Source organism: Cetorhinus maximus, chromosome 25 (genome assembly GCF_964194155.1).
Source record: "Cetorhinus maximus chromosome 25, sCetMax3.hap1.1, whole genome shotgun sequence".
NCBI lineage: Eukaryota > Metazoa > Chordata > Chondrichthyes > Lamniformes > Cetorhinidae > Cetorhinus > Cetorhinus maximus.
The window spans coordinates 14,946,971-14,972,733 of record NC_135903.1 but is presented as its reverse complement, the minus strand read 5'-3'; the positions used below and the strand labels follow the sequence as shown (position 1 = coordinate 14,972,733).

Below are 25,763 nucleotides of genomic sequence, written 5' to 3'. Positions count from 1 at the left end.
ATCAAATGCAAATGGCTTTTGTGTAGCTCCCTTTGAAGTTGGGCTGTGTATTTCCAGGTGGCCTGATAGTAGCTCCTCAGAAATAACGAGTGTGACATTTCTGACACTGCGACGTGGCTTCTTTTGTTCTGGTGAGTCACAGACATAAGGTCAGCCATCTTTAATGGTCTTTGTTCAGCCGAAAGGTCCAGTTTAAAATTAAGAAATAACCATGAGAATATGTTTATAAAAAAAAGTGTTACCTTCTGTTCTGCCACACTATCCACAAAGCAGGCCAGGAGATGAGGAAAACCCAGGCTGAAAGGCGACCCGTTTCTGACCCCCCACTTCCATATGAATTCCACTGAGGCGAATACAAGGTTGGTGTTAGTTAAACCTAACTCCCTAGTTCGCCCCCGGTCTCCATCCCTTCCCTGGTGACCTGGACTTAGGGCCTAGTCTGTCTCTCTAGCTCTGCTTCTTAAGCAAAAAGGCAAAAATGTTTCATTGGTTAGCATTGCTGCTTGGCATTTTTTAATGGTCATTTTTATTAATTTTTTTTTCACTTACCAGTGTATTGCTTTGATTTTTTTTAAAAATAAATTCGTGTTTAATATTGTGCCAAACCTTATATTTCCGAAATTTGTTCATCGGCCCTTGAGTGAGAAAAATTGAAATGTCAGCCCTCACATAAAAAGGTTGGCCAACCCGGATACATAGTTTTCGACAGGTATGAGGTGGACTTTGACAGTGACTCAGTGCTGGTCCTGAGCTAAATATGGTACTGTGGACCAAGCACTACCCAGGAACATGATAAAGTAGACTGGGCCTTTATTCTCTTGAGTTTAGAACAATGAGAGGTGATCCCATTCAAACATACAAAATTCTTGACAGGGTAGGTGCAGGAAGGATGAAAGGGGTGGGGGGGCGCGCGGGTCTAGAACCAGGGGACACAGTTTCAGAATAAAGGACAGGCCATTTAGGAATGAGATGAGGGATTTCTTCACTCAGAGGGTGATGAATTTTTGGAATTCTTTGTTCCAGAGGACTGTGGAGGCTCAGTCATTGAGCCTGTTCAAGACTGACAGAAGTAGATTTCTACATATTAAAAATATCAAGGGATACAGGGAGAGTGCAGGAAAATGGCTTTGAAGTAGAAGATCAGCCATGATCTCATTGAATGGTGGAATGGGCTCGAAGGGCCGAATGGCCTACTCCTCCTATTTCTCATATTCTTATGTGAAAGACCAATAGACCACAAGAATGGAAGCAGTGGGAAATTCTTTAGTCAGGGGCATAGTCAGACCATTTTGTACCTGACATCCAGCATTGTATGTGTAGAAATTTCTTTCAGTTAATTATTAAAATAGAACAGAATGTATATGTCCTGTGGAATGCGTTTCTTTTTCCAACATTCAGCTGCAAGCTTGGATTAACTTCATTTACAAATTACAACACAGTAGGATTCGCACAGTCCCTTTTAACGCTGGGACCCGAGTTCAAAACTAGGTTTGTTTGGAATAAAAAGCACTATGCATCTGGCTCTAATTTGTATCTGAAATAAAGTTATAATGTCATTAATGTAATTAATCCCACAAAACCAGCGATAATTTAGCAAAACTTCAAACTAAATTGACAATGCTTATTAAAGAAGGCATAAGAGCGGCTGATATGGGAAGTGTTGATGTCTACTTAGTTGGGGTTATACCTTTGAGGTTAGGACGAAGTAGGAAGAGCCTTATCCTGCTTCTCACCTATGCTGTACCCAACGTAGAAGAGCCTGATGCTGCTATTTGATAGCAATATGGAAGAGTCCAATTTCACAGGAGTGACAAAATTATAAATTCATTTTAAGTATATGCTTCAGATAGAACATGTAAATGCATCCTTAACTTGTGTCGGCATAATTTCAGGACAAACCCATAATTGCGTCAGTTCCTTATGTGATTGGGTTGACTGGATGTATGGGCAGTGGAAAGACATCAGTTGTTCAGTACCTGCAGAAAATGGGAGCAACTACCATTGATGCTGACCAACTGGGACATGAGACTTACAGACCAGGGACAGCTGCTCACCAGAGGATTGTTCAGAAATTTGGACAAGGTACATTTAGCTTTGATGTCTTTTACCAAAGCACCAACTTCAACTTTTTTAAGCAAAGAAATGTCTGCAGAAACTATCTATGGAACTGAATAATTCCACTTTTCAACCATTATAAAGAGACAACCTTGCATCATTTACCACAGTTACTATGAGACATTGAAGTACTCAGCAATCTTGCATTTTGTAAGGTGCCTCCTCATAGATATGCCACTAATCAGGTATTTACTTCATGTCCTAATGGTGGTCATGAGCCATTTGTTACAAACCTAAATGATAGAAGTCTTTGTGATACTGGGATGCCTGCTGTAAGTGTGGTCTCTTCATTTCCCAGTGACACACATTCAATACCAATGTGTTTCATTCTTGCCATGCTTTCCCATGCAACTGTTTGCTTTGATCAGGTTTATTCCGGTACACTGCATTGCTCATTCTCTTTCCCATGGGGATGTTTGGTTCCAGGGCAACAGTACCAAAATAATGAATGGAGAATTATTTTCATCAGGTTACTAAAATCTGTAGAAATCTGTATGAACTTTTCATAAAGGTTAATTGCTTCTTTTTTTCCCTTGTACCCTTTTTAAGATTTAGCTTTTTGTTTTGCTCTTTAGGAAACCATTTACAAATTATGACGTGGCAGTATTGCAGTCTTCTGGAAGATTAGCAACCTTTTATTGTTTCTCTTATTTTTAAAAAGCCTTCACTGGTGGCTCAGTGAATTTGTCCAGTGAATAACTGACTTATCCAGACTGACATGTCTTGGTTCTATCCAAAGCATGTGCTGCATCAGCCAGTTGCAGGCAGGACAATGAATGTTGCTGGAATTGGCATAATTACTTCGTGGTGTCTGCTGTAAAGTGGATATTTGGAGGTCAGTGGAACAAGAGGATCAGACTCAGTTTTGATATCTCTAAGACAGAGCTACCTGCTGGCACACCTAGGTTCAAGGTTCACATGTGAATATTAGGCAGTTGGAGGAACTAGAATGCTCATGCTGTAAATGCAATGCCTTCATGAAAGGAGAAGGCAAAAAATTGGCATTTACTGAGGGGGAAAGCATGCTGTCAGCATAAGTGAGAAAAGCTCCAATGATCTGTTGTCTGATTTGCTCAGCTCCTATGCCCACTCATTTGAGGACCATCAGCAGCTCTTTGCAGGGAACTGAGAATGAAATTCAGTCCCAGTTATCTGTAATACCACATTGTCATCATGTAACTCTACCCTTTAATTAAACTGCAACTCCCATTCAGTTAAGTCAGGTAAATAAGCAACAACTTAGTGGGATTCCACTTATTAACACTCCTTTTTTTCCTGAATAAACAGTGACTCTGCAGTAATTTTACAATTATTATTCTCATGGTGTCTCTCATTCCAGATATTTTACTGAAAGATGGAACAATCGATCGAAATGCTTTGGGAAAGAGAGTTTTTGGAAATGATGTGAGTACGTGATGTGGAATTTTCCTAAGTATAAATGCTGCTTATTTTCAATTGATGCTGCTTTACCACTTTCTCATCATTAGATCAGTCTGAGGAATATAGTGCTGAATAATTGTGCTAGGGTAGCATAACTCCTGTCAGAATGGAGGAAGGGGATTGAATGTTCTGTTGACATGAGCTCAAGTGGCCGTTGTTTTGAGGGTCAGATTCTCATCCATTAGTCTTAATTTCTTTGTGCTTTGTATTCTTCATTGCTGTCATATATGCAACGAGGCAGTTTAAACATCAAGGTGTTTGTTTTGTTTGTGAAATTTGAAATACTATTTTTTCCACCATTAATAATACTGTACTGGATCACTAAATATTTGCAAGTATAAATGCAACTTGGCAAATTTTGTGGTGATGAAACACTTTGGAACCCAAATGTTCAGTTTCTGATACCCGTTAACAGTTCCTTCTCTTCAGAACCCTGTCCCCACTCTCCTTCAAATCTGCCATCATCAACCCTCTCCTTAATTAAAGCGACCTTTGACCCCTCCATTCTTGTAAGCAATTTCCCCATCTCCAACCTCCCTTTTCTCTTCCAAAGTCTTTGAACATGTTGTAATTTGCTAAATCTGTGCCATTTTTCTTGGAAATCCATTTTTGAATCCTCCCAGTCAAGTTTCCTCCCCTGCCACTGTACCAGAATAGCTCTTAATAAATTCACAAATGACATCCTATGTTGACTGTGACAAAGGTAAACTATCCCACCTTGTCCTTCTCAATCTGTCTGCAGCCATCCTTCTCCAAAGCCTCTCCACCAGCATCCAGCTGGGTGGAAATGCACTTGCTTGGTTTCATTCTTAACTATCTAATCATAGCCAGAGAATCAGCTGCGTTAACTTTTCTTCCCGCTCCTGTACCGATAACCCTCTGGTGTCCCCCAAGGATCTATTCTCGGCCCCTTCCTATTTCTCGCTTGCATGCTGCACTTCGGTAATATTATCTGAAAACACAATACCAGATTTTACATGCACACAGACAACATCCATCCCTACCTCACCGTGTAGTGGTATTGTCGCCAAACTAGTCATCCAGAGACCCAGCATATTGCTCTGGGGGTTCGGGTTCAAAGCCCTCCATAGCAGATGGTGAAATTTGAATTCAATAAAAATCTGGAATTAAAAGTCTAATGGTTCACTAAAGGCCTTCAGGGAAGGAAATCTGCTGTCCTTAGCTGGTCTGACCTACATGTGACTCCAAACCCACAGCAATGTGATTGACTCTTAATTGTCCTATGAAGTAGCCTACCAAGCCATTCAGTTGTATCAATCTGCTAAAAAGTCTAAAAGGAATGAAACCAGATGGACCATGCAGCATCAACCTAGGCACTGGAAATAGCAAATTCAGCCCTGAGAGTCCTCAACATTGACTCCGGACCCCATGAAGTCTCATGGTATTAGGTAAAACGTGGGCAAGGAAACCCCCCCCCCAATTACCATGCACCGCCTCCCCACCTTCAGCTGATGAATCAGTACTAGGAGATTGTGAGCACAGGATATTAGGAAGGTGGATCTACAGAAGTTCAAACGAAACTTCACGTCAAGATCTGGTTGAGTCATTTGATTCATTATCCTTTGAATGTGGAAGGAGAAATGATTCTCTGTTCTGTCTGAGAGAATTGATTTCAAACAGCAGGAAAATCACCAAGAGATACAAACCGAGAGACTATGTTTCAGTGAACTGACAGAGCTTTAACCAGTTACACAGTCTTAGAAAAACATCACACCATTCACAGCAGGAAGAAACTGTATACATGTTGTGTGTGTGGATCAGGCTTCAACTGATCATCCAACCTGGAGAGACACAAGGACATCAGCACAATGGAGAAACCATGGAAATGTGAGGACGGTGGGAAGGGATTCAATTATCCATCCCTGCTGGAAAACCATCGACGTGGTCACACTGGGTAGAAGCCATTCATCAGGAAATTGCTGGGGCCTTGACAGAAATCTTTGTATCCTCACTGGCTACGGGTGAGGTCCCAGAGGACTGGAGAATGGCCAATGTTGTTCCATTGTTTAAGAAGGGTAGCAGGGATAGTCCAGGAAATTACAGGCCGGTGAGCCTTACGTCAGTGGTAGGGAAATCATTGGAGAAGATTCTTCGTGACAGGATTTACTACCCTTTGGAAGCAAATGGGCGTATTAGTGAGAGGCAGCATGGTTTTGTGAAGGGGAGGTCGTGTCTCACTAACTTGATCAAGTTTTTCGAGGAAGTGACAAAGATGATGGACGATGGAAGGGCAGTAGTTGTTATATACATGGATTTCAGTAAGGCCTTTGACAAGGTCCCTCATGGCAGACTGGTACAGAAGGTAAAGTCGCATGAGATCAGAGGTGAAATGGCAAGATGGATACAGAATTGGTTTGGTCATAGAAGACAGAGGGTAGCAGTGGAAGGGTGCTTTTCTGAGTGGAGAGCTGTGACTAGTGGAGTTCCGCAGGGATCAGTGCTAGGACCTTTGCTGTTTGTGGTATACATAAGTGATTTGGAGGAAAATGTAACTGGGCTAATTAGTAAGTTTGCAGACGACATTAAGGTTGGAGGAGTTGCAGATAGTGAAGAGGATTGTCAAATGATACAACGGGATATAGATCGGTTGGAGACTTGGGCGGAGAAATGGCAGATGGAGTTTAATCCGGACAAATGTGAGGTAATGCATTTTGGAAGGTCTAATACAGGCAGGAATTATACAGAAAATGGCAGAACCCTTAGGTGCATTGACGAGCAGAGGGATCTGGGTTTACAGGTCCACAGGTCACTGAAAGTGGCAACGCAGGTGGATAAGGTAGTCAGGATGGCATATGGCATGCTTGCCTTCATTGGCAGGGGTATTGACTATAAAAGCTGGGAAGTCATGCTGCAGCTGTATAGAACCTTGGTTAGGCCACACTTGGAATATTGCGTGCAACTCTGTTTCTCTCTCCACAGATGCTGTCAGACCTGCCGAGGTTTTTCCAGCATTTTCTGTTTTTATTTCAGATTTTCAGCATCCACAGTATTTTGCTTTTAACTTGTATGGTGCGAATGTTACTTGCCACTTATCAACTCAAGCTTGAATGTTGTCCAGGTCTTGCTGCATATGAACATGGAGTGCTTCTGTAGAGTCGTAAATGATGCTGAACACTGTGCAACCATCAACAAACATCCCCACTTTTGACCTTATGATAGACGGAAGGTCATTGATAAAGCAGCTGAAGATAGGCAGGTGAAGAGGGTATTCCCTCCAATCCTGCAACTACCACATAGGCCAGTTGAAGAGGAGAAATTACAATCCACGATCACATAGTGACCAGAGAGACTCAGGCTTCCGTTAACTGGTTTTATTCAAGCACATGCAAGGGAGCCGCAATCATTCCTAAGAATGAAGGCCCAGTCCCCAGATTGATCACATTTCATTACTTTTGTACTTTTTCTTATCACTATACATTTGAGTGCATTTGAATATGCCCAATCGGTAACCTACACACAGGTACCATGTTAAAACTATCTTATTGAGTACATAAACATGTGATTTTGCTAACTAATTATTCTAAAGGGTGTATACATAATTATATTATCCAATCAAAATTAAAACACGTATGCAAAGACCTTGATTCTCATAACTCAGAATTGTTTGTGTTTCATCAAAGTTCCCTCTTGTCTTTGTATGTCTTCCCATATCTAAGCTAAACCATCTGCCCCATCCCTATCTGAGAGAGGAGTATACCTAAACTAACTTTATGCCACGTTTTATCTCCAGTCCAGCTCTCAAGGCTTCAAGCACCATTGCACCACTTGAATGGTTCTGCCTGTGAAACTTTGTATATCACACAGAACTCAGAGCCCCTTTGTGTGCAGTGTCCATCTGTTTACCCTCAGCTGTCAATAGGTTTAGCATCCATGGCTGCTTGAAGATTTTAAGTATGTTCAGCAAATTCTTATTGTGTGCTTTTTTATTATATGTATATATTTAATTTCCCCCTAACAGCGGGCCTACGACCCTCCCTTGTGGAACTCCTGTAGCAATTCCTGGGCTAAGATGATTGACCTCCAAACAACCACAGCCATCTTCCTTTGTACTGTGTGTGACTTCAACCAGTTGAAAGTTTTCCCCCTTATTCCCACTGACCTCAATTTTGCTAGGGCTCTTTGATGCCACACACTGGCCATGACATCAAGGCAGTATTTGACAGTCACTTTCACCTCATTTCTTGAGTTCATTTGTTTCGTCCCTGTTTGGACCAAGGCTGTAATGAGGCCAGGAGCTGAGTAACCCTGGTAGAACCCAAACTGAGCATTGATGAACACATTATTGTGTAAGTGCTGCTTGATAGTACTGTTGGTGACACCTTCCATCACCACCTTAGTGTTGGTGTTGATGACTTTTCAATTACTTGAACCACATGGTTTTTAATATTTCCAAATAACAGAAGTGCTTAGTACCACATTTCCTGATAAGAATACACTTTGATTGTATATACTTTCTGTTTAAGGAGAAGCTCAAATGTCTAACAGATATTGTCTGGCCAAACACTGCCACTCTCGTGAAGCAGAAAATCGCTGATGCTGGTGCAGAAGGTAAGTGCCAAGGATCCAACATTGAAATGCCAATACAATTGAACATCCAACCTTTTATGTAAAAGTGACTGCCACAAAGATCTGTAAAGTCGTTTGAATTTAACTTGTACTTCTCACTCTTCAAAATGCCCTTTGTGGTAACAATTTACTTTCTGTAATCAAAGCTTCAGTTCATGTAAAAGACATGTTGACTGTTTTTCTATCTTCTGGTTATAATTTATGTATTCAGTGCGATCCAAGTTATGGCCTGCCAGGATGTCTGATTAACTGTCTTTGCTCTAAACTTGATTTTTCCAGTTTTGCTGGATATTCAAACATAAAATTTTTCTCTCTGTGCACAGTGCTTGGTGGTAGCTTGGTATTTTCCTGCTCTGGGCCATTGGCACAGCTCAGACACGTGCGTGGTCCAGGGTCATATCCTGGCTGAAACCTTGTGCCGGAAATTCTGGCAGGATATGGGTGTGCAGGGGTGAAGTAAAAATGGAAATTAGGAAAGCAAAGAGAGGATACGAAAAAATGTCGGCAGGTTAAATCAAAGAAAATCCTAAGATGTTTTACCAGCACATTAAGAGCAAGTGAATAACTAAGGAAAAGATAGGGCCTATCAGAGATGTACATGATAACTTGTGCACTGATGCTGACGATGTGGGCAGGGTTCTCAATGAGTACTTTGTACTCTGTCTTCACTAAGCAGAGGGATGATGCAAACATTCTAGTTAAAGAGGACGATCGTGAAATATTAGATAGAATAAGCGTAGTGAAAGAGGAAGTACTGGAGGGACTGGCATCCTTGAAGATGGATAAATCACCAGAGCCAGATGGATTATATCCCAGGCTGTTGGAAGGAAGCCAGGGAGGAAATAGCAGATGCTGTGAAGATCATTTTCCAATCCTCACTAGATACAGGTGAGGTCCCAGAGGATTGGAGGCCCATGAACGTTGTATCATTATTTAAAAAGAATTCGAGGAGTAGGCCAGAAAATTACAGGTCAGTCACTCTGACTTCGGTGATGGGCAAATTATTGGAAACAATTCTGCGAGACAGGATAAACTGTCACTTGGAAAGGCACGGACTGATCAGATATAGTCAGCATGGCTTTGTTAGGGGAAGATTGTGCCTTAGTAACTTTTTTTGAGGAAGTAACAAGGAGGATTGATGAGGTAGTGCAGAGCATATTGCTTACATGGATTTCAGTAAGGCATTTGACAAGGTCCCATATGGCAGACTGGTCAGGAAAGTGAAACCCTATGGGATACAGGGGAATGTGGTAGGTTGGGTCCAAAATTGGCTCAGTGACAGGAAATAAAGGGTCGATGGATGTTTTTGCAAATGGAAAACGGTTTAGAATGGTGTTCCACAGGGCTCAGTGTTGGGACCCTTGCTGTTTGTTGTGTATATTAATGATTTAGACTTAAATGTGGGAGGCACGATTGGGAAATTTGCAGATGACACAAAAATTTTCCTTGTGGTTGATAGTGAAGAGGATAGCTGTCGACTCCAGAATGATATCAGTGGTTTGGTTGAGTGGAGGGAGAAGTGGCATATGGAATTCAATCCGGAAAACTGTGAGGTAATGCATTTTGGGAAGGCAAACAAAGCAAGGGAATACTCAATAAACAGGAAGTTATTGAGAGGGGTTGAGGAAGTGAGAGACCTTGGAGTGCATGTCCACAGGTCCTTGAAGGTGGCAAGACAGGTGGATAAGGTGGTCAAGAAAGCATATGGAATGCTTTCTTTCATTGGGTGAGGCACTGAATACAAAAGCAGGAATGTAATGATGGAACTGTATAAAATGCTGGTTAGGCCACAGCTGGAATTTTGTGTACAGTTCTGGTCTCCACATTACAGGAAGGACATAATTGCTCTGAATAAAGTGCAGAGGAGATTTACTAGAATGTTGCCAGGGATTGAAAATTGCAGCTATGAGGAGGGATCGGAAAGGTTAGGGTTGTTTTCCATTGAACAGAGGAGGCTAATTGAAGTGTACACAATTATGAGGGGCCTAGTTAGGGTAGACAAGAAGGACTTGTTTCCCTAACTGAGGGGTCAATTACCAGGGGGCATGGATTTAAGATGATTGGTAGGAGGATTAGAGGAGACATGAGGAAAAATCGTTTCACCCAGAAGATGGTGGGCATCAGGAACTCACTGCCTAAGTTGGTGGTTGAGGCTGAAATGCTCAATTCAATTAAAAGGTACCTGGTTCTACATCTGAAGTGCTGTAACCTGCAAGGCTACGCACCAGGTGCTTGAAAGTCAGATTAAAATGAGCGGCTAGTTTCTTTTTTCTCTTTTTGGCTGGAGCAAACATGATGGGCTGAATGGCCTCTTTTTGCACCATAACTTTTTTATGATTCTACAGAGCATGTTCAGGCCTGAGGAGTGTCCTGCGTTGGTTGAGAGTCGAGATTTGGGGGTGGTTTAAAGGAGAGTCCATTCTGCCACTAAATTGCCCTGCTGTTTCACGATTCTGTAAGGCACCCTGCATGACCAGGCTTTAGAACTGCTGACAGCATCTGAAAACTCTATCTCATTTATTATTCAAATATTGGTCGCCATTTAAAAATGTTAAGCTTACTGTATTTATGTCAAATTGTCAGCTCGTCTGAAAGAGGTGGATTGATTAGTTAGGATTGAGATTTGGCAGCAAGGAGCAGGGAAAAGGGAAATGCAAGGTGGTGACATGCAGCTGTACCCTAATTTTGACCCAACAGTCAAGAAGGATGCTACAGGCCAGCACAAATAGGAGCACTCTTCTGCATTGCAAATAAACAAATCCCTGTGATCTTTCAGTGGAACATATTTTAAGACCATAAAATCCAGAGCCTCTTTCATCACCTGTTCATCTTTGGATAGTATTAGTTTTCCTCCCCAGGAGAAAAAAGAACAAAAAAGCATTATTAAATCTATCTAACTCTTATCACTAAATGGAGATTAAAATGATTGCATGTGATGTGTTAAAACATTGTCTGGGGACTGTAATAAGTTTAGTCTGTACACCACCTAAGTCTGAATTCTTTAAAATGTTACTTTGTCTTTCTTGTCAGGTAAAGCTGTATGTGTGATTGATGCTGCAGTCTTGCTGGAAGCTGGCTGGATTGATATGGTTCATGAGGTTTGGGTGGCTATTATGCCAGAAGAGGAGGTGGGTCCTCTGTATTAACATAGACTATGACTGAGTACAAAACATTTTTCCTAATAACTGACACTTCAAGTATTTAACATGGTTTGATGTTCCTGATGTTTTACACTGGATAATTTCCTTAGTCCTTGTTAAGTGCACACAGCTTCGATGTTGAAGATCAAGCTGATTTTTTTTTTATATTTGTTCATCAGATGAGGGTGTCACTGGCTGGGCCAGCATTTATTGCCCATCCCTAATTGCCCTTGTTATCGATGGCCTTGTTGAACTGTCCTGTTTTTGCTGTTATTTCTTTCATGCCAGATCTAGGAGGAAAGTTGAACTCTGAACCACCCTGGATTGAGTCAGAATTACTGAGAAAATTTATTCCATATCCTTTCTTGTGGTTTTGTACACTTGTTACTAATATGCATGAATAATCATGTCACTCATTAACATGAACTTACCTTGCAAATTAATAGTTATTTCCAACGTCCTAAATTAGCTGTTATTTCACAATAGTGAAGTCGGGAAATTGAAAACAGCGCAAGTGGAGACACAGTCGGGAGATTGAAAACAGTGCAAGAAGAAAGGCAATCGGGAGTCTGAAGACAGCGGGAGGGGAGAGGCAGTCGGGAGAGCAAAAGCAGCAGGGCAGCTATTTAGGTATTGATACTCTGTGACAGGAAGGTACAGAGTGTACAAACATTTAAAAAAAAGCAGCAAATAGGGCCAAAGGAGGAAAAAATGGTAAAAAGGCAAAATTAGTGGATTTTTGCTTAAATGCATGTAGTATTCAGAACAAAATAAATGAATTAATGGCACAAATAGAGGTTAATGGGTACGATCTTATAGCCATTACGGAGACATGGTTACGAGGAGATCAAAGCTGGGAACTAAATATTCAGGGGTATGTGACTTTTGAAAGGACAGACAGGAAGGAAAGGGTGGTGGGGTAGCTTTGTCAGTACGAGATGAAATAAGTACGATAGCAAGAAATGATCAGGTGATGTGGAATCCATATGGGTGGAGGTAAGAAATAATAAGTAGAAGAAAACATTGTTGGGAGTAGTCTATAGGCCCCCTAACAGTAGCTATGCTGTAGGACAGAAATTAAATCAGGAGATAATGAGGGCATATAAAAAAGGCAGTATATTAATCAGGAGTGACTTTAATCTTCATATAGATTGGGAAAATCAAATTGGCAAAGGTATCCACGAGCAAAAATTCATAGAGTGCATTCAGGACAGTTTCCTAGAACAATATGTTGTGGATCCAACCAGGGATCAGGCTATTTTGGTAATGTGTAATGAGGCAGGTTTAATAAATGATCTCAGAGTAAAAGATCCCCCAGGAAACAGCGACCGTAACATGGTGGAATTTAGCATTCAGTTTGAGAGTAAGAAACTTAGGTTGGAAACAACTGTGCTAAACTTAAATAGGGGTAATTACAAAGGAATGAGGGCAGACTTGGCTGGAGTGGACTGGGAAAGAAGTTTAGCAGAAAAGACGGTTCAAAGAGCTTTGGAATGCCCTGAGCTAGTGAAAGGCTCTTTATAAATGTAAGTCTGTCTATAAAGCAAGTCAGTCGTTGAGGTAGAGATTACTTCATCTTGAAAGGGAAAAATTGATTAATATTTGGAACAGAGAAAGATACAAGGATACAGCAACCAAAAGAACAAACTTGAAAGAACTTGGATATGAGTAAGAGTCCATCATTCAGCCTCTCAAGTTTGTTCCATTCAGGTAGATATTGGCTGATCTGGGTTTTATTTACATAAAGCTATGTAGTGCTTTTCATGTCCTCAGAATGTTCCAGAGTGCATCACAGCCAATGAACTACTTTTTATTAAAAGTACAGAAACTGTTGTTCTCAGACAAGTGCAGTAGCCAATTTGGGCATAATAATATCCCACAGAAGAGCAATGAGAGGAGTGAGCAGAAGCACAGCAGACTGAGTGACCTCCATCTGTGCTGTAAATCACTATGACCCAAGCACCCTATAATGTGGAACCTTATTTTTAAATGATCCCGTACATGAACAGGGAAGGAGAGAAGCCAGTCCTGTTTGCGAAGATGCAGCAATGAAGTAAATTTTAGTGATAGCATCTAAGGTTGTCTGATTTCCATGATTAAAAATATTGAGCTTATTATTTTAATAAGAGCATAGGAACAATGAGCTGGAGTAGGCCATTCTGCCTTTTGAATCTCCTCTGGCCTTTAATAAAATCATTGCTGATCTACCTAAACTCCACTTTCCTGCCCAATCTCCATATTCCTTGATTCCCTCCATATTCAAAATTCTTTCAATCTAGGTCTTGACTATCCATAGCTCTCTGGCTGGAAAATTGCAACGGTTCTCAATCCTTTGAGTGAAGAAAATCCTCCCCATCTCAGGCCTACATAGCCAACCCCTATTCTGTGGCTGTGACCCATTGTTTTAGACTCTCCATAAGCAAGAGGCAAGAATACTTTTGAGAAAGATGGAGGAGGCTTTTCTAATTACCAATTTAGTTCTCGACTAAAGTTGGAAGTACTTTACTGAGAGCCACAAGCCTGGAGAGGGATTGGGATGGAAAGTAGCAGTAAAGGATGGGCAGACGTGAAGAGAGGGTAGATTGAGAGCACTGTTTGAGAGATGGAATGAGAAAGGTACAGACAAAGAGACAGTGGAGTAAATTTTCCCCTTTTGGCGAATCTTTTGTTTAAATCACTTATGACATATTTAGAAATTTAGTGCACAGAGTGTTCACATGAATCTCCTTCATTGTTACAATTCTAGCTGCATTTCTTTCCTCTGTGCACTTCAGCTTTGAAATAAGGCAGTGCTTTAATATATCTTGCGAAAATAGAATTGAGACCCAATGAAGTTATGCAACATATAGCTGCTCTTCCAACAAAAAAATGAAAATATTCAGCTTTTCCTGCTTGAAGATCTAATAAGAGTTTTACAGACAATATAAAATAAGAAGTGAAATTTTGAAAGGGGTTCAGGAGCAGAAAGACCTGGGTGTATATGTGCATAGATCATTGAAGGACAGGTGGAGAAAGCACTTAATAAAACATATAATATCCTGGGCTTCATTAACAGGGGCATAGAGTGCAAGAACAAGGAGGTTATACTGAATTTATATAAGACACTTGTTAGATCTCAGCTGGAGTATTGTATACAGTTCTAGGCACCACATTTTAAGAAGGTTGTGACCACATTGGAGAGACTGCAGAAGACGTTTAGAGAAACTTCAGTCACGAAGATAGATTGGAGAGGATGGGACTGTTCTCCTTGGAAAGAAGACTAAGAAAAGATTTGATAGAGATGCTCAAAATCATGAGGGGGCTAGGCAGAGTAGGTAGGGAGAAGCTGTTCCCGCTCGTAAAAGGATCAAGAACAAGAGGGCACAAATTTAAAGTGATTTGCAAAAGAAGTAAATGTGTCGTGAGAAAAAACTTTTTCACACAACGAGTGGTCCAGGTCTGTAATGCACTGCCTGGAAGTGTGGTGGAGGCAGGTTCAATCGAGGCATTCAAGAGGGCATTAGGTGATTATTTGAATGGAAACAATGTGCAGGGGTACGGGAAAAAGACAGGGCAATGGCACTAAGTCATAATGCTCATTTGGCGAGCCGGTGCAGACACGATGGGTCACATGGCCACCTCCTGTGCCAATAAAATTCTATGATTCTGTAATTGATCTGAACCAAATTCATTGACATGTCCTTTGCATCTTTGTGTGTGTTCACTAACAGCTATACATGTAATCGGTAAAATCTTATAAGTCATAAAACACTGATTTCTTGATAGTCACATCTTAGTTACAGCTCAGTGTTGCCACATAGTTCTCTTCCAATAATCAGAAATCTCAAATAATCCAACAGGAAAGCCTCAGCTTCTGACTGCTCTCAGAAGAGAAATGTTTAACACTATTGAAGTTGTGATGGGTACCATCCTGTTGAAAAGTGCAGTAGAGTCATAGGTTGGAATTTTCCAGCCCCTCATGCCGGCGGGATCTTCCGGTCCCGCCATTGTGAACGGAGATTTTAATGGTTCACCAGTCCCACCACAGAGAAGCCTGTTGCAGGGGTGCTGGAAAATTCAGGCCATAGAGTCACAGAATCACACAGTGTAGAAGAGGCCCTTCGGCCCATCGCGTCTGCACCGACACGTGAGAAACACCTGACCTGCCTACCTAATCCCATTTACCAACACTTGGCCCATTGCCTTGAATGTTATGACATGCCAAGTGCTCATCCAGGTACTTTTTAAACCCGCCTCCACCACCCTCCCAGGCAGCGCATTCCAGACCGTCACCACCCTCTGGGTAAAAAAGTTTTTCCTCACATCCGCCCTAAACCTCCTGCCTCTCACCTTGAACTTATGTCCCCTCGTGACTGACCCTTCAACTAAGGGGAACAGGTGCTCCCGATCCACCCTGTCTATGCCCCTCATAATCTTGTACACCTCGATCAGGTCCACCTCAGTATTTGCTCAGGTATTTGTTGATTGTATTACTGTATTACTACTGTAGTGTTGGCCATCGATGTTTAATAAGAGTAAAATGGCTGCAATACTTCGTGCCATGACGATCCAGTTTCTTAATTTGTGGGAATGTAGGAAAAAGAGGACCAAATAAAAACTGGGGTTTCAAATAGCATTGGCACTCAATGAAAATCCAGCCACACTATTCTAATAAGTCATTTATGTGTTTCTATCAGCAAGAGAGAAAACTAAGATGTGTATGCTATGGAACATGATAACTAACTTTAGCTACAATGCAACATTAATAACATTATTCCAAATTGCAATTTCTAAGGAACAGCAGAAACCATGAAAATAGCACCTACTGAGACCCAAGAGCAGCTTCACAGGCAGTGTTAATCATTGTGAAAAGATGTAACATATTACCTCTGTACACTCAGCTGTTACAAACCATTATATACACTCTCAGCTGCACTTGTGTAAAATCTTGTTTTTGTGTTTTGTTGTCTGAAGCAATGGTGGCCCTAAAGATGGAATCATCTTTTCCCATGTATTAGGCTGTCAAGAGGATTATAAGAAGAGACAAACTAAGTGAGGAAGAGGCAAAAAACCGACTTGCAAGCCAGTGGTCAGATGCCCAACGGGTGCAACATGCTAATGTGGTCCTTTGTACACTATGGGAGACCCAAGTCACAGAAAAACAGGTTAGCCAGTTAATAATTAACAGCTATTCACTTTATATCATAGCTTTAAGCACTTTGTAAATATTAAGCAGGAACTGGCATGACAGTTGTGGACCAGAATATATCTGGCAATATCTGTACCCCTCCTGTGATGCGTCAGATATTTCTACTTCCAATGGCGCACTGCTTTCAACCCAGCTGTAAACTTGGAGAGATTTACCTGAGAATTGAAACAATGGGCTGGATTTTCATCTTCAACGGAAAATTCCTGGCTCGGCCTGCCCACCTTGGGAGAAAGTGCCAGCAAACACCACTGAAGGGTAGCAGGTGGAGTCAAGCTAACCAACTCATGAAAAAATTCAGAGGCAGCCACAGGGGCTGCTGGGTGCAGTGGCGGGCTGTTTAAAAGGCTCGCCTTGGTGCCGTGGAATTTCATCCCGGTTATAATAAAAACAGAATGGCCCTCCAGCCCTCACCCCCTCCCCCCCACATCCCCCCATGCCCCATCCATGCCACCTAATGACCCCTTATTCTCCTCCCCCCCCCCCCCCCATGCCAAGGTATGTCCCCCGCCCCCCAACACCCCTTACGTTTTTCCTGGGTTCAGGAATTTTAGTACTCTAATGGATTTCTGAGCTCTCAGCCCAGCTGAGAGCCCAGAAATCCATTAGCCTGTTGAAATACCTGAGCCCTAGGAAAACCATTTCTTGGATCTTCAATCTATGCTGTCAATTTCACAATGGGCAGGATTTTCTGCCCCCGCCCAGAATCATCTGGTCCAGCAAAAAGTGAATGAACTTTTGGCTGGGTTGCTGAACTTCCCGCGGGGCCGGAAAATCCCAGCCAGTGTTTATTTGCAGTTTCAGTTATTGATACTTTAAAGGATCTGGATGATTGACACTTTTATTGGGCTGTAATAAAATGATCTTTTTTTAGAAGCAAGTGGAAAGTTATCACATGACTTTTTTAAAGCTCTATTTTAACATATCCATGTCACTATGGAACTCATTGTTACAATACAGTATATAGTGGGTGAATGGGCATGGAAGTGCTGTAGCTTGACGTATGGGGCATGAGGGTCCATGGAGGTGGGTGGGGGGTGTACCTTAGCATGGTGGGCATGAGGGGCCATAGGAGATGTTTGGGGGCATACCTTGGCATGGGGAGGGTATGAGGAGGACCTTTTGAACTTACCTTTCAAAAGCGTCCCTCATGCAGGACATGGTTCATGATACCTCTGTGCTGCATTTAAATAAGTATGTTGGGAAAAACCAGGATGTGAATCCTTAGACATATATGATGTAGATGTGGAAAAAGCCTCTCCCATAAAACAGCATCCTTATCACTTGGGTCCAGAGAAACAGGCTCAGGTGAAAGCAGAGATCCAATACATGTTGGAAAATCATTGAACCCAGCTAGAGTAGCTGAAGCTCCCCAGTCATGTTAGTGCCTAAACCAGATGGTTCAACCAGATTCTACATAGACTACAGGAAAGTCAATGCAGTAACAAAAGCAGATTCCTACCCAATTCCTTGCTTGGAAGACTGTCAACAAAGTTGGCAGTGTCATGTTTCTTAGCAAAATAGATTTGTTAAAGGGATATGGGCATGTTCCTATAACACCCCAAGATAAAGAAATATCAGCCTTTGTCACACCAGACGGTCTTTTCCAATGTCGAGTGATGCCATTCGGGCTAAAAAAACACCCCAGCAACCTTTCAGAGACAAATGAACCAAGCGGCAGCCAATGTTCCTAACTGTGTGGTTTATCTTGATGATGTACTGATATATAGTGACACTTGGACGGACCACTTAAAACTATTAGAAGCTCTGTTTAGAAAACTACAGTCAGCTGATTTGGTAATAAACCTTGCCAAAAGTGAGTTTGCGAAAGTGCGGGTAACATACCTAGGGCATATAGTACGGCAAGGACAAGTGCTGCCAAGAACAGCAAAAGTACAGGCATTGGGAAAGTGCCAAGCTTCTTTTGAAAGGCTGAAAGCAATTTTGATCAATGATCCAATGTGGGCTGCTCCAAATTTCACTAAACCCTTCAAAGTAACAACTGATGCTGATGATCTGGGGGTAGGTACAGTCCTGTTGCAAGAAGACAAATTGGGAATTGGAAGGGCAGTGGGATAGTTTCCAAAAAGCTAAATTGACACCAAAACAAGATACTCTACAGTGTAAAAGGAAACCCTGAGCTTGCTATTAGCTCTTAAACATTTTGACATGTATGTCCGCCATGGATACAGTGAGACACTGGTATATGCTGATCACAACCGCCTAGCTTTTTTGGAAGAATTTAAAAACCAGAATGCCAGACTATATCAATGGAATTTATTATTACAGCCTTACCGCTTAAAGATTGTCCACTTTGAAAGGAAAAAAAAATGTAATTACCGATGCTTTGTCTAGAATTTAACTTTGCTTATTTGAAATAGCGAGAGTACAGGGCAAATATGTTCCCAAAAAGACAAAGGGGGGACCAAGTCCAGAGAACCCTGGATGTCAAGGGACATAAAGGTTAGGATTAAGGAAAAAAGAGAAACTTATGGCAGATACCAAGGGCTCAATACTGCAAAGTCCCTAGAGGAGTATAAAAAGTGCGGGGAGGAGCTTAAAAAGGAAATTAGGAAAGCTGAGAGAGTGCATGGGAAAGCATTGGTGGTTAGATTAAAGAAAAACCCAAAGGGGATTTTTGAATATATAAAGAACAAGAAAATAACCAGGGCAAAGAGTCGGGCCAATTAGGGACCATTGGGGTAATCTGTGTGTGGACCCGGAAGACGTGGGTACAGTCATCAACGAATACTTGTCGGCCTTCACAATGGAAAAGGACGATGCAGGTGTAGATATTAGAGGAAATTAGCATAGAGAGAGGGGAGGTACTAGCCTGGCAGGTTTAGCAGCCTTAAAAGTGGATAAATACGCAGGCCCGGATGAGATGTATCCCGGGCTGTTGAGGGAGAAAAGCGAAGAGATATCAGGGACCCTGGCAGTATTTTTCAAATCCTCTCTGGCCAGAGGTGAGGTGCCAGAGGACTGCAGAACTGCTAATGTTGCCCCATCACTAAAAAAGGGAGAAGGGATAGACCAGGAAATTACAGGCCAGTCAGTCTTACCTTGGTGGTGGGAAGTTACTAGAAAGAATTCTGAGGGACAGAATATATCTGCACTTGGAGAGACACGGATTAATCAGGGATAATCAGCATGGATTTGTTTAGAGAAGGTCGTGTTTGACAAATTTGATCGAATTTTTTGAGAAGGTAACCAGGCATGTTGATGAGGGTGGTGCATTTGATGTGGTCTACATGGACTTTAGCAAGGTTCTTGATAAGGTCCCTCATGGTAGACTGGTCAAGAAAGTAAGAGCCCATGGGATCCAAGGCAAAGTGGCACGTTGGGTCCAAAATTGGCTGAGAGGCAGGAAGCAGTGGGCGACGATAGCAGGATGTTTCTGTGACTGGAAGTCTGTTTCCAGTGGAGTTCCACAGAGCTCGATGCTGGGGCCCTTGCTGTTTGTGGTATGCATAAATGATTTGGACTTAAATATGATCAAATATGGATGACACAAAAATTGGTAGGGTGGTAAATAATGAGGAGGATAGCCGTAAACTGCAGGAGGATATCAATGGATTGGTCAGTGGCAAATGGAATTCAACCCAGTAAAGTGTGAGGTAATGAATTTGGGGAAGGCTAACAAGGCAAGGGACTAAACTACGAATGGTAGGACCCTGGAAAGTACTGAAGATCAGAGGGATCTTGGTGTGCATATCCACAGAAGGTAGCAGGGCAAGGAGATAGGTGGTTAAGAAGGCATATGAGATACTTGCCTTTATTAGCCAAGGCATAGAATACAAGAACAGGAAGGTTATGCTGGAACTGTATAAAACACTGGTTAGGGCACAACTGGAGTACTGCGTGCAGTTCTGCTCACCACATTGGAGGAAGGATGTGATTGCACTGGAGAGGGTGCAGAGGCAATTTACCAGGATGCTGCCTGGGCTGGAGGGTCTGAGCTATGAGGAAAGATTGGATAGGCTGGGGTTGTTTTCCTTGGAGCAGCGAAGGTTGAGAGGGGATCTGATCGAGGTGTATAAGATTATGAGTGGCATAGATAGGGTGGATAGGAAGGCACTTTTTACATAAGTAGAGGGGTCAATAACCAGGGAGCATAGATTTAAGGTAAGAGTTAGAAGGCTAAGAGGGGAGTTGAGAAATTTTTTCACCCAGAGAGTGGGGGGAGTCTGGAACTCTCTGCCTGAAAGGGTGGTTGAGTCAGAAACTCTCGTAACATTTAAGAAGTTTTTAGATATTCACTTGTGTTACCGTAGCCTCCAGGGCTACGGGCCAAGCACTGGAAAATGGGATTAGTGTAGTCAGATCCTTGCTGACTGGCGCAGACATAATGGGCTGAATGGCCTCCTTCTGTGCTGTAAAAGTCTGTGAGTCTATGAGACAATAGGCATGGTAGTGCAAAGCAATAGAGGGTGGTAATGCAGCAGGTAAAGAAACAAAAGGTGGATCTAGAGGAGGTGTCAATGGCAACATCAAGAATCATTACCAACAGCTGCTATCCGCTAAATGTGAGCAGTGTCTATAATCCGAAATGTTATAAAGTGCCCAATCAAAAAATTAGACTCTGTTCATTGAGCTTCATTAAAACAATGTAGGAAGCCAAGGACAAAGAGGAGGACTTGGGCAGAGAATTAAAATAACAAAGAACAAGAAGCTTAGGCCACACTTGCGGATTCGATGGAGGTAAAACAATTGTCCAACCTGTGGTTAGTCTGCCCTGTGTAGAGAAGACCACATAGTGACCAGCAATACAGTATACTAAATCAAAAAATATGCAAATAAATTGCTATTTCACCTGGAAGGAGTGTTTGGAATCCTGATCAGTGGGAAGGGAGGAGATAAAAAGCCAAGTGAGGCATCTTCTGCACTTGCACAGGAAGGTGCCATGGAATGGGTAGGCCAATGGGTGGGGTAGCAGTGAGTAATTGAAGAGTGAACCAGTGTGTCATGGAGGAGAAGTCCCTTTGAAATGCTGAAAGAGGAGGGGAGGGGAAGATATGTTTGGTGGTGAAATCACACTGGAGGTGGCGGAAATTGAAGGTGATCAGTGGTATGTGGAAGCTGGTTGGGTGGAACGTGAGGACAAGAGAAACCCTATCGTGGCTCTTGGATGGAGAGGAAGGGGTGAGAACAGAAATGGGCCGGTCAAGTGCCGTGTCAACCACAGTCGGGGAGAACCCCCGGTTAAGGATAAAGAAAACCTATTGGAAACGCTGATATAGAAAGTGACATTGTCAGAACAGATGCAACGGTGATCAAGAAACTCGGAGACTGGAATAGAGTCCTTCCATGAAGAGGGATGGGAGAAATTGTAACCAAGATAGCTGTGGGAGTCAGTGGACTTACTGTAAATATTGGTCAGTATCCTAACCCCAGAAATGGTGATAGAGAAGTTGAGGAAGGGAAAGAGTCAGTACTGGGCCAGGTGAACATTAACCTAACCGTTTCTTTTCTGTTGTACATTTTCAGATCCAAAAGGCATGGCACCTCCTTCAAAAGCGTAGGCTTCTCTGTTGACATCTTAAGAGTCCAAGGATCTCTCTGTTTTGTTGATTTAACAGTTTATAAGAATTCAACATTTTACAGAAGAATGTTAATTAGACTAAATGCCCTAATTCAAAATATGCTCATATTTGTGTACATTGTACAAAATATAATTGCATCACAGGTATTACAATGGCATTTCGATTTGATATGTTGCTAATGATCTCAAGGCACTTTGTAATTCCAAAAATCTGTCTTTCTATTCTTGAGTATTTCTGAAACAAGACACATGTTGTCGAAGATTTTTGTCTTGCACTCATCAGAACAATTCGCAAGAATACCAAATGTAAAGGGAACCACAATTTATACTTCATGAGAAGAGAGTGCTGATTGGTTGGCAAGTGGACTGCGATTGGTAGAGGCGTTGCCATGGATAATGCACCAGTTAACTGATGACTGATCGTTAACTGACAAGCAAACCGGAAGAACAGGTATACATATTGCACCTGTTTCAACTAAACAAAATAGGCAATGGCCATTCTCTGGTTCATTCCCCAGGGCAATGCCTTGACAAATCAGAGTCAACCTGCCTGGTTTGAATTTAAACACAGCTTGGCAGTTAACTGTCAGTCATCAGTTAACTGGTGCATTTACATTGGCAATGCCTCCACCAATTACTGTCCACTTGCCAACCAATCGGCACTCTCTTCTCATGAAGTTTAAATTGTTGTTCCCTTTACATTTGGTATTGTTGCGAATTGTCCCAATGAGTGCAAGACGAAAAGCTTCAACAACTTATCTTTTTCAGCAATACTCAAGTTCTGTACTACCAAATTTCTTTCCATTCTCTTAAACCCCACTGATGAAGTTGGGTATAGATACTCATCCACATTTTCATAACACAAGGAATAGGCACAAGAGTAGGCCATTTGTCCTTTCAAACCTGTTCTGCCATTCAATAAGATCATGGGTGATCTACCTCAATTTCACTATCCCTTGATTTCATCCAAAAATATGTCCATCTCTGTCTTGAATGAACTGACAATTGAGTATCCACAATTCCACCCCACCCCAGGATACAGAATTACAAAGATTCACAATTCTTTGAGTGAACAAATTTCTCATTGCAGTGCTGAATGGCTGACCCCTAGTTCTGGACTTCCAAGTAAAACCTCTTCCCAGTATCTACCCTGTTAAGCTCCTTAAGAAATATATGTGTTTCAATGAGATCATCTCTCGATGGGCCAAAGGGCCTTTTTCAGTGCTGTAGACTTCTATGACTCTGACTTATTTGCTAAACTCTGGGAATATAGATTTAGTCTATTAAAACTCTCCTTATAGGACAATCCCCAGGAATCAGTCTTGTGAACCTTTGTAGTACTCCCCTTAAGGCAAGTGTATCCTTTCTTGGGTAAGAAGACCAAAACTATATACAGTACTTTTGATGTCATGTCACCAAGGCCCTAATAGAAGATTATGACTTTTTTATTCATACTCTGATCCTAAGTCCCCTCTAAGCTGTGTGGCACAGACAGGTCCATCATATGCCGCTCACTTTGATTATTAACGCCACTCAACATAGCATGGCTTGCCCTTTTCCCACTCGCTGCTTCCTTTCCGAATGCATCTGGTCGCCTCCTTTCCCACCATGCCATTGTTGCCTATTCTCCCACTCGCCGCTTTTCTCCTGTTCATCGCCTCTTCCCATCCCGACCCTCCTGCCACAGCAAATGGGGAGGGTCAGGGAATCAAGAGAGGTGGCACATGGGAGGGTTTGGGAAGGGAGCAGGAGGGAAACAGTGATACGGGAGAGGTGGTGAGCTGCAGGTGGGAAGCAGCAAGCAGGAGATAAGTTATTAATTTATGCTAAGTTGTTAAGATTTGGTAATTTCAAGTATAAAATTGTAATTATTTTCATGCATCAATACAAATAAAATATTTTGTTAGCAAGTTTTATGCTTCAGCACTGAAACTTTTACATTATTTTTCTTTTTACTTGATTTCATATCAAATTAACACCTTAAGCAGTGCACCTTGTTTACTATCCCTCTTAATATTGTTTCTTCCATGCCTATGGTAACATTTTATTTCTACTGGTGGCACAAGTCCTCACATTACTTTGATACTGGTGCTCATACCAAAATTCATTTCATACATGGATGGAAAAAATTAGAGGGAACATTGCTTTGATCCCTTTGTGATCAAGGTGGGTATATAATTTGCTTTCCCAATTTTCTTGATGTACTTGCATGTCAGCTTTCTGTGATTCGTGTATAAGAACACCCAGGTCTCTCTGAATACATTTTTCACCATTTAAAAAGTATTCTGTTTTCTTCTTACATAAGTGAATAACCTCACATATTCCATATGCCAACTTCTTCCCCACTCACTTATCCAGCCAGCTTACTTTCCAACTTTTGTATTGTCAGTAAACAATATGCACAGTCCCATCATCTCAGTCATTAATACAGACTGCAAATAGCTGAGACTTGAGCACTAATTGTTGCAGTACCCCACTAGTTGCAGCCTGTCAACCCAAAAATGACCTATTTATTCTTACTGTCTGTTTCTGGCCATTAACCAATCTTCAATCCATGCTAATATACAGGGGGTGGGCGGGGGGGAGCGAGTGGCGGGATCAAGACAGGCTAAAAGGTGGAGATAAAACAATGAATGGAAATAAATTTTAAAAATAAGTGGGAAAAATATACATATATAAAAATTAAAAAATAAATATTTGAAAAAAGGGGTGAGGTTGGAGGAGAGAGTTCATGATCTGAAATTGTTGAACTCAACTTTAAGTCCGGAAGGCTGTAAAGTGCCTAGTCGGAAGATGAGGTACTGTTCCTCCAGTTTGCGTTGAGCTTCACTGGAACATTGCAGCAGGCCAAGGACAGACCTGTGGGCAGGAGAGCAGGGTGGTGTGTTGAAATGGCAAGCAACAAGGAGATCTGGGTCATGCTTGCGGACAGACCGAAGGTGTTCTGCAAAGCGGTCACCCAGTCTGCGTTTGGTCTCTCCGATGTAGAGGAGACCGCATTGGGAGCAGTGAATGCAGTAAATTGAGGGAAGTGCAAGTGAAGCACTGCTTCACTTGAAAGGAGTGTTTGGACCCTTGGACGGTGAGGAGGGGGGCAAGTAAAGGGGCAGGTGTTGTGCCTTCTGCGATTGCATGGGATGGTGACATGGGAGGGGGTTGAGGTGTAGAGGGTGATGAGTGGACCAGGGTGTCCCAGAGGGAACGGTCCCTATGGAATGCCGACAGGGGCAATGAAGGGAAGATGTGTTTGGTGGTGGCACCATGCTGGAGTTGGTGGAAATGGCAGAGGATAATCCTTTGAATGCAGAGGCTGGTGGGGTGAAAAGTGAGGACAAGGGGGACCCTATCATGGTTCTGAGAGGGAGAGAAGGTGTGAGGGCAGCGGCGCAGGAGATGGGTCGGACACGGCTGAGGGCCCTGTCAACCACCGTGGGTGGGAAACTTCGGTTAAGGAAGAAGGGAGACGTGTCAGAAGCATTGTTTTGGAAAGTGGCATCATCGGAACAGATGCAAAGGAGGCGAAGGGACTGAGAGAATGGGATGGAGTCCTTACTGAAAGCAGGGTGTGAGGAGTTGTAGTCGAGGTAGCTGTGGGAGTTGGTGGCCTTGCAATGAATATTGGTGGACAGTCTATGACCAGAAATTGAGACAGAGAGGTCAAGGAAGGGAGGGTCAGTGATGGACCATGTGAAAGTGATGGTGGGGTGGAAATTGGAAACAATATTAATAAATTTTTCCAGGTCCAGGCGAGAGC

General features: G+C 42.2%; 1 protein-coding gene across 2 annotated transcripts in view; it reads left to right on the top strand.

The window, feature by feature from the left end:
• Positions 1-23,922, top strand: part of coasy (CoA synthase) — a 64,044-nt gene extending 40,122 nt beyond the window's left edge. For both annotated transcript variants that reach the window (XM_078529535.1, XM_078529536.1), the window contains exons 5-10: positions 1,893-2,082; positions 3,455-3,519; positions 8,040-8,124; positions 11,173-11,270; positions 16,280-16,426; positions 21,955-23,922. In XM_078529535.1, the coding sequence (XP_078385661.1) occupies positions 1,893-2,082; positions 3,455-3,519; positions 8,040-8,124; positions 11,173-11,270; positions 16,280-16,426; positions 21,955-22,002 (633 nt within the window). In that variant the 3' untranslated portion in view covers positions 22,003-23,922. The remainder of the gene's footprint in view (positions 1-1,892; positions 2,083-3,454; positions 3,520-8,039; positions 8,125-11,172; positions 11,271-16,279; positions 16,427-21,954) is intronic.
• Positions 23,923-25,763: the final 1,841 nt, after the last annotated feature.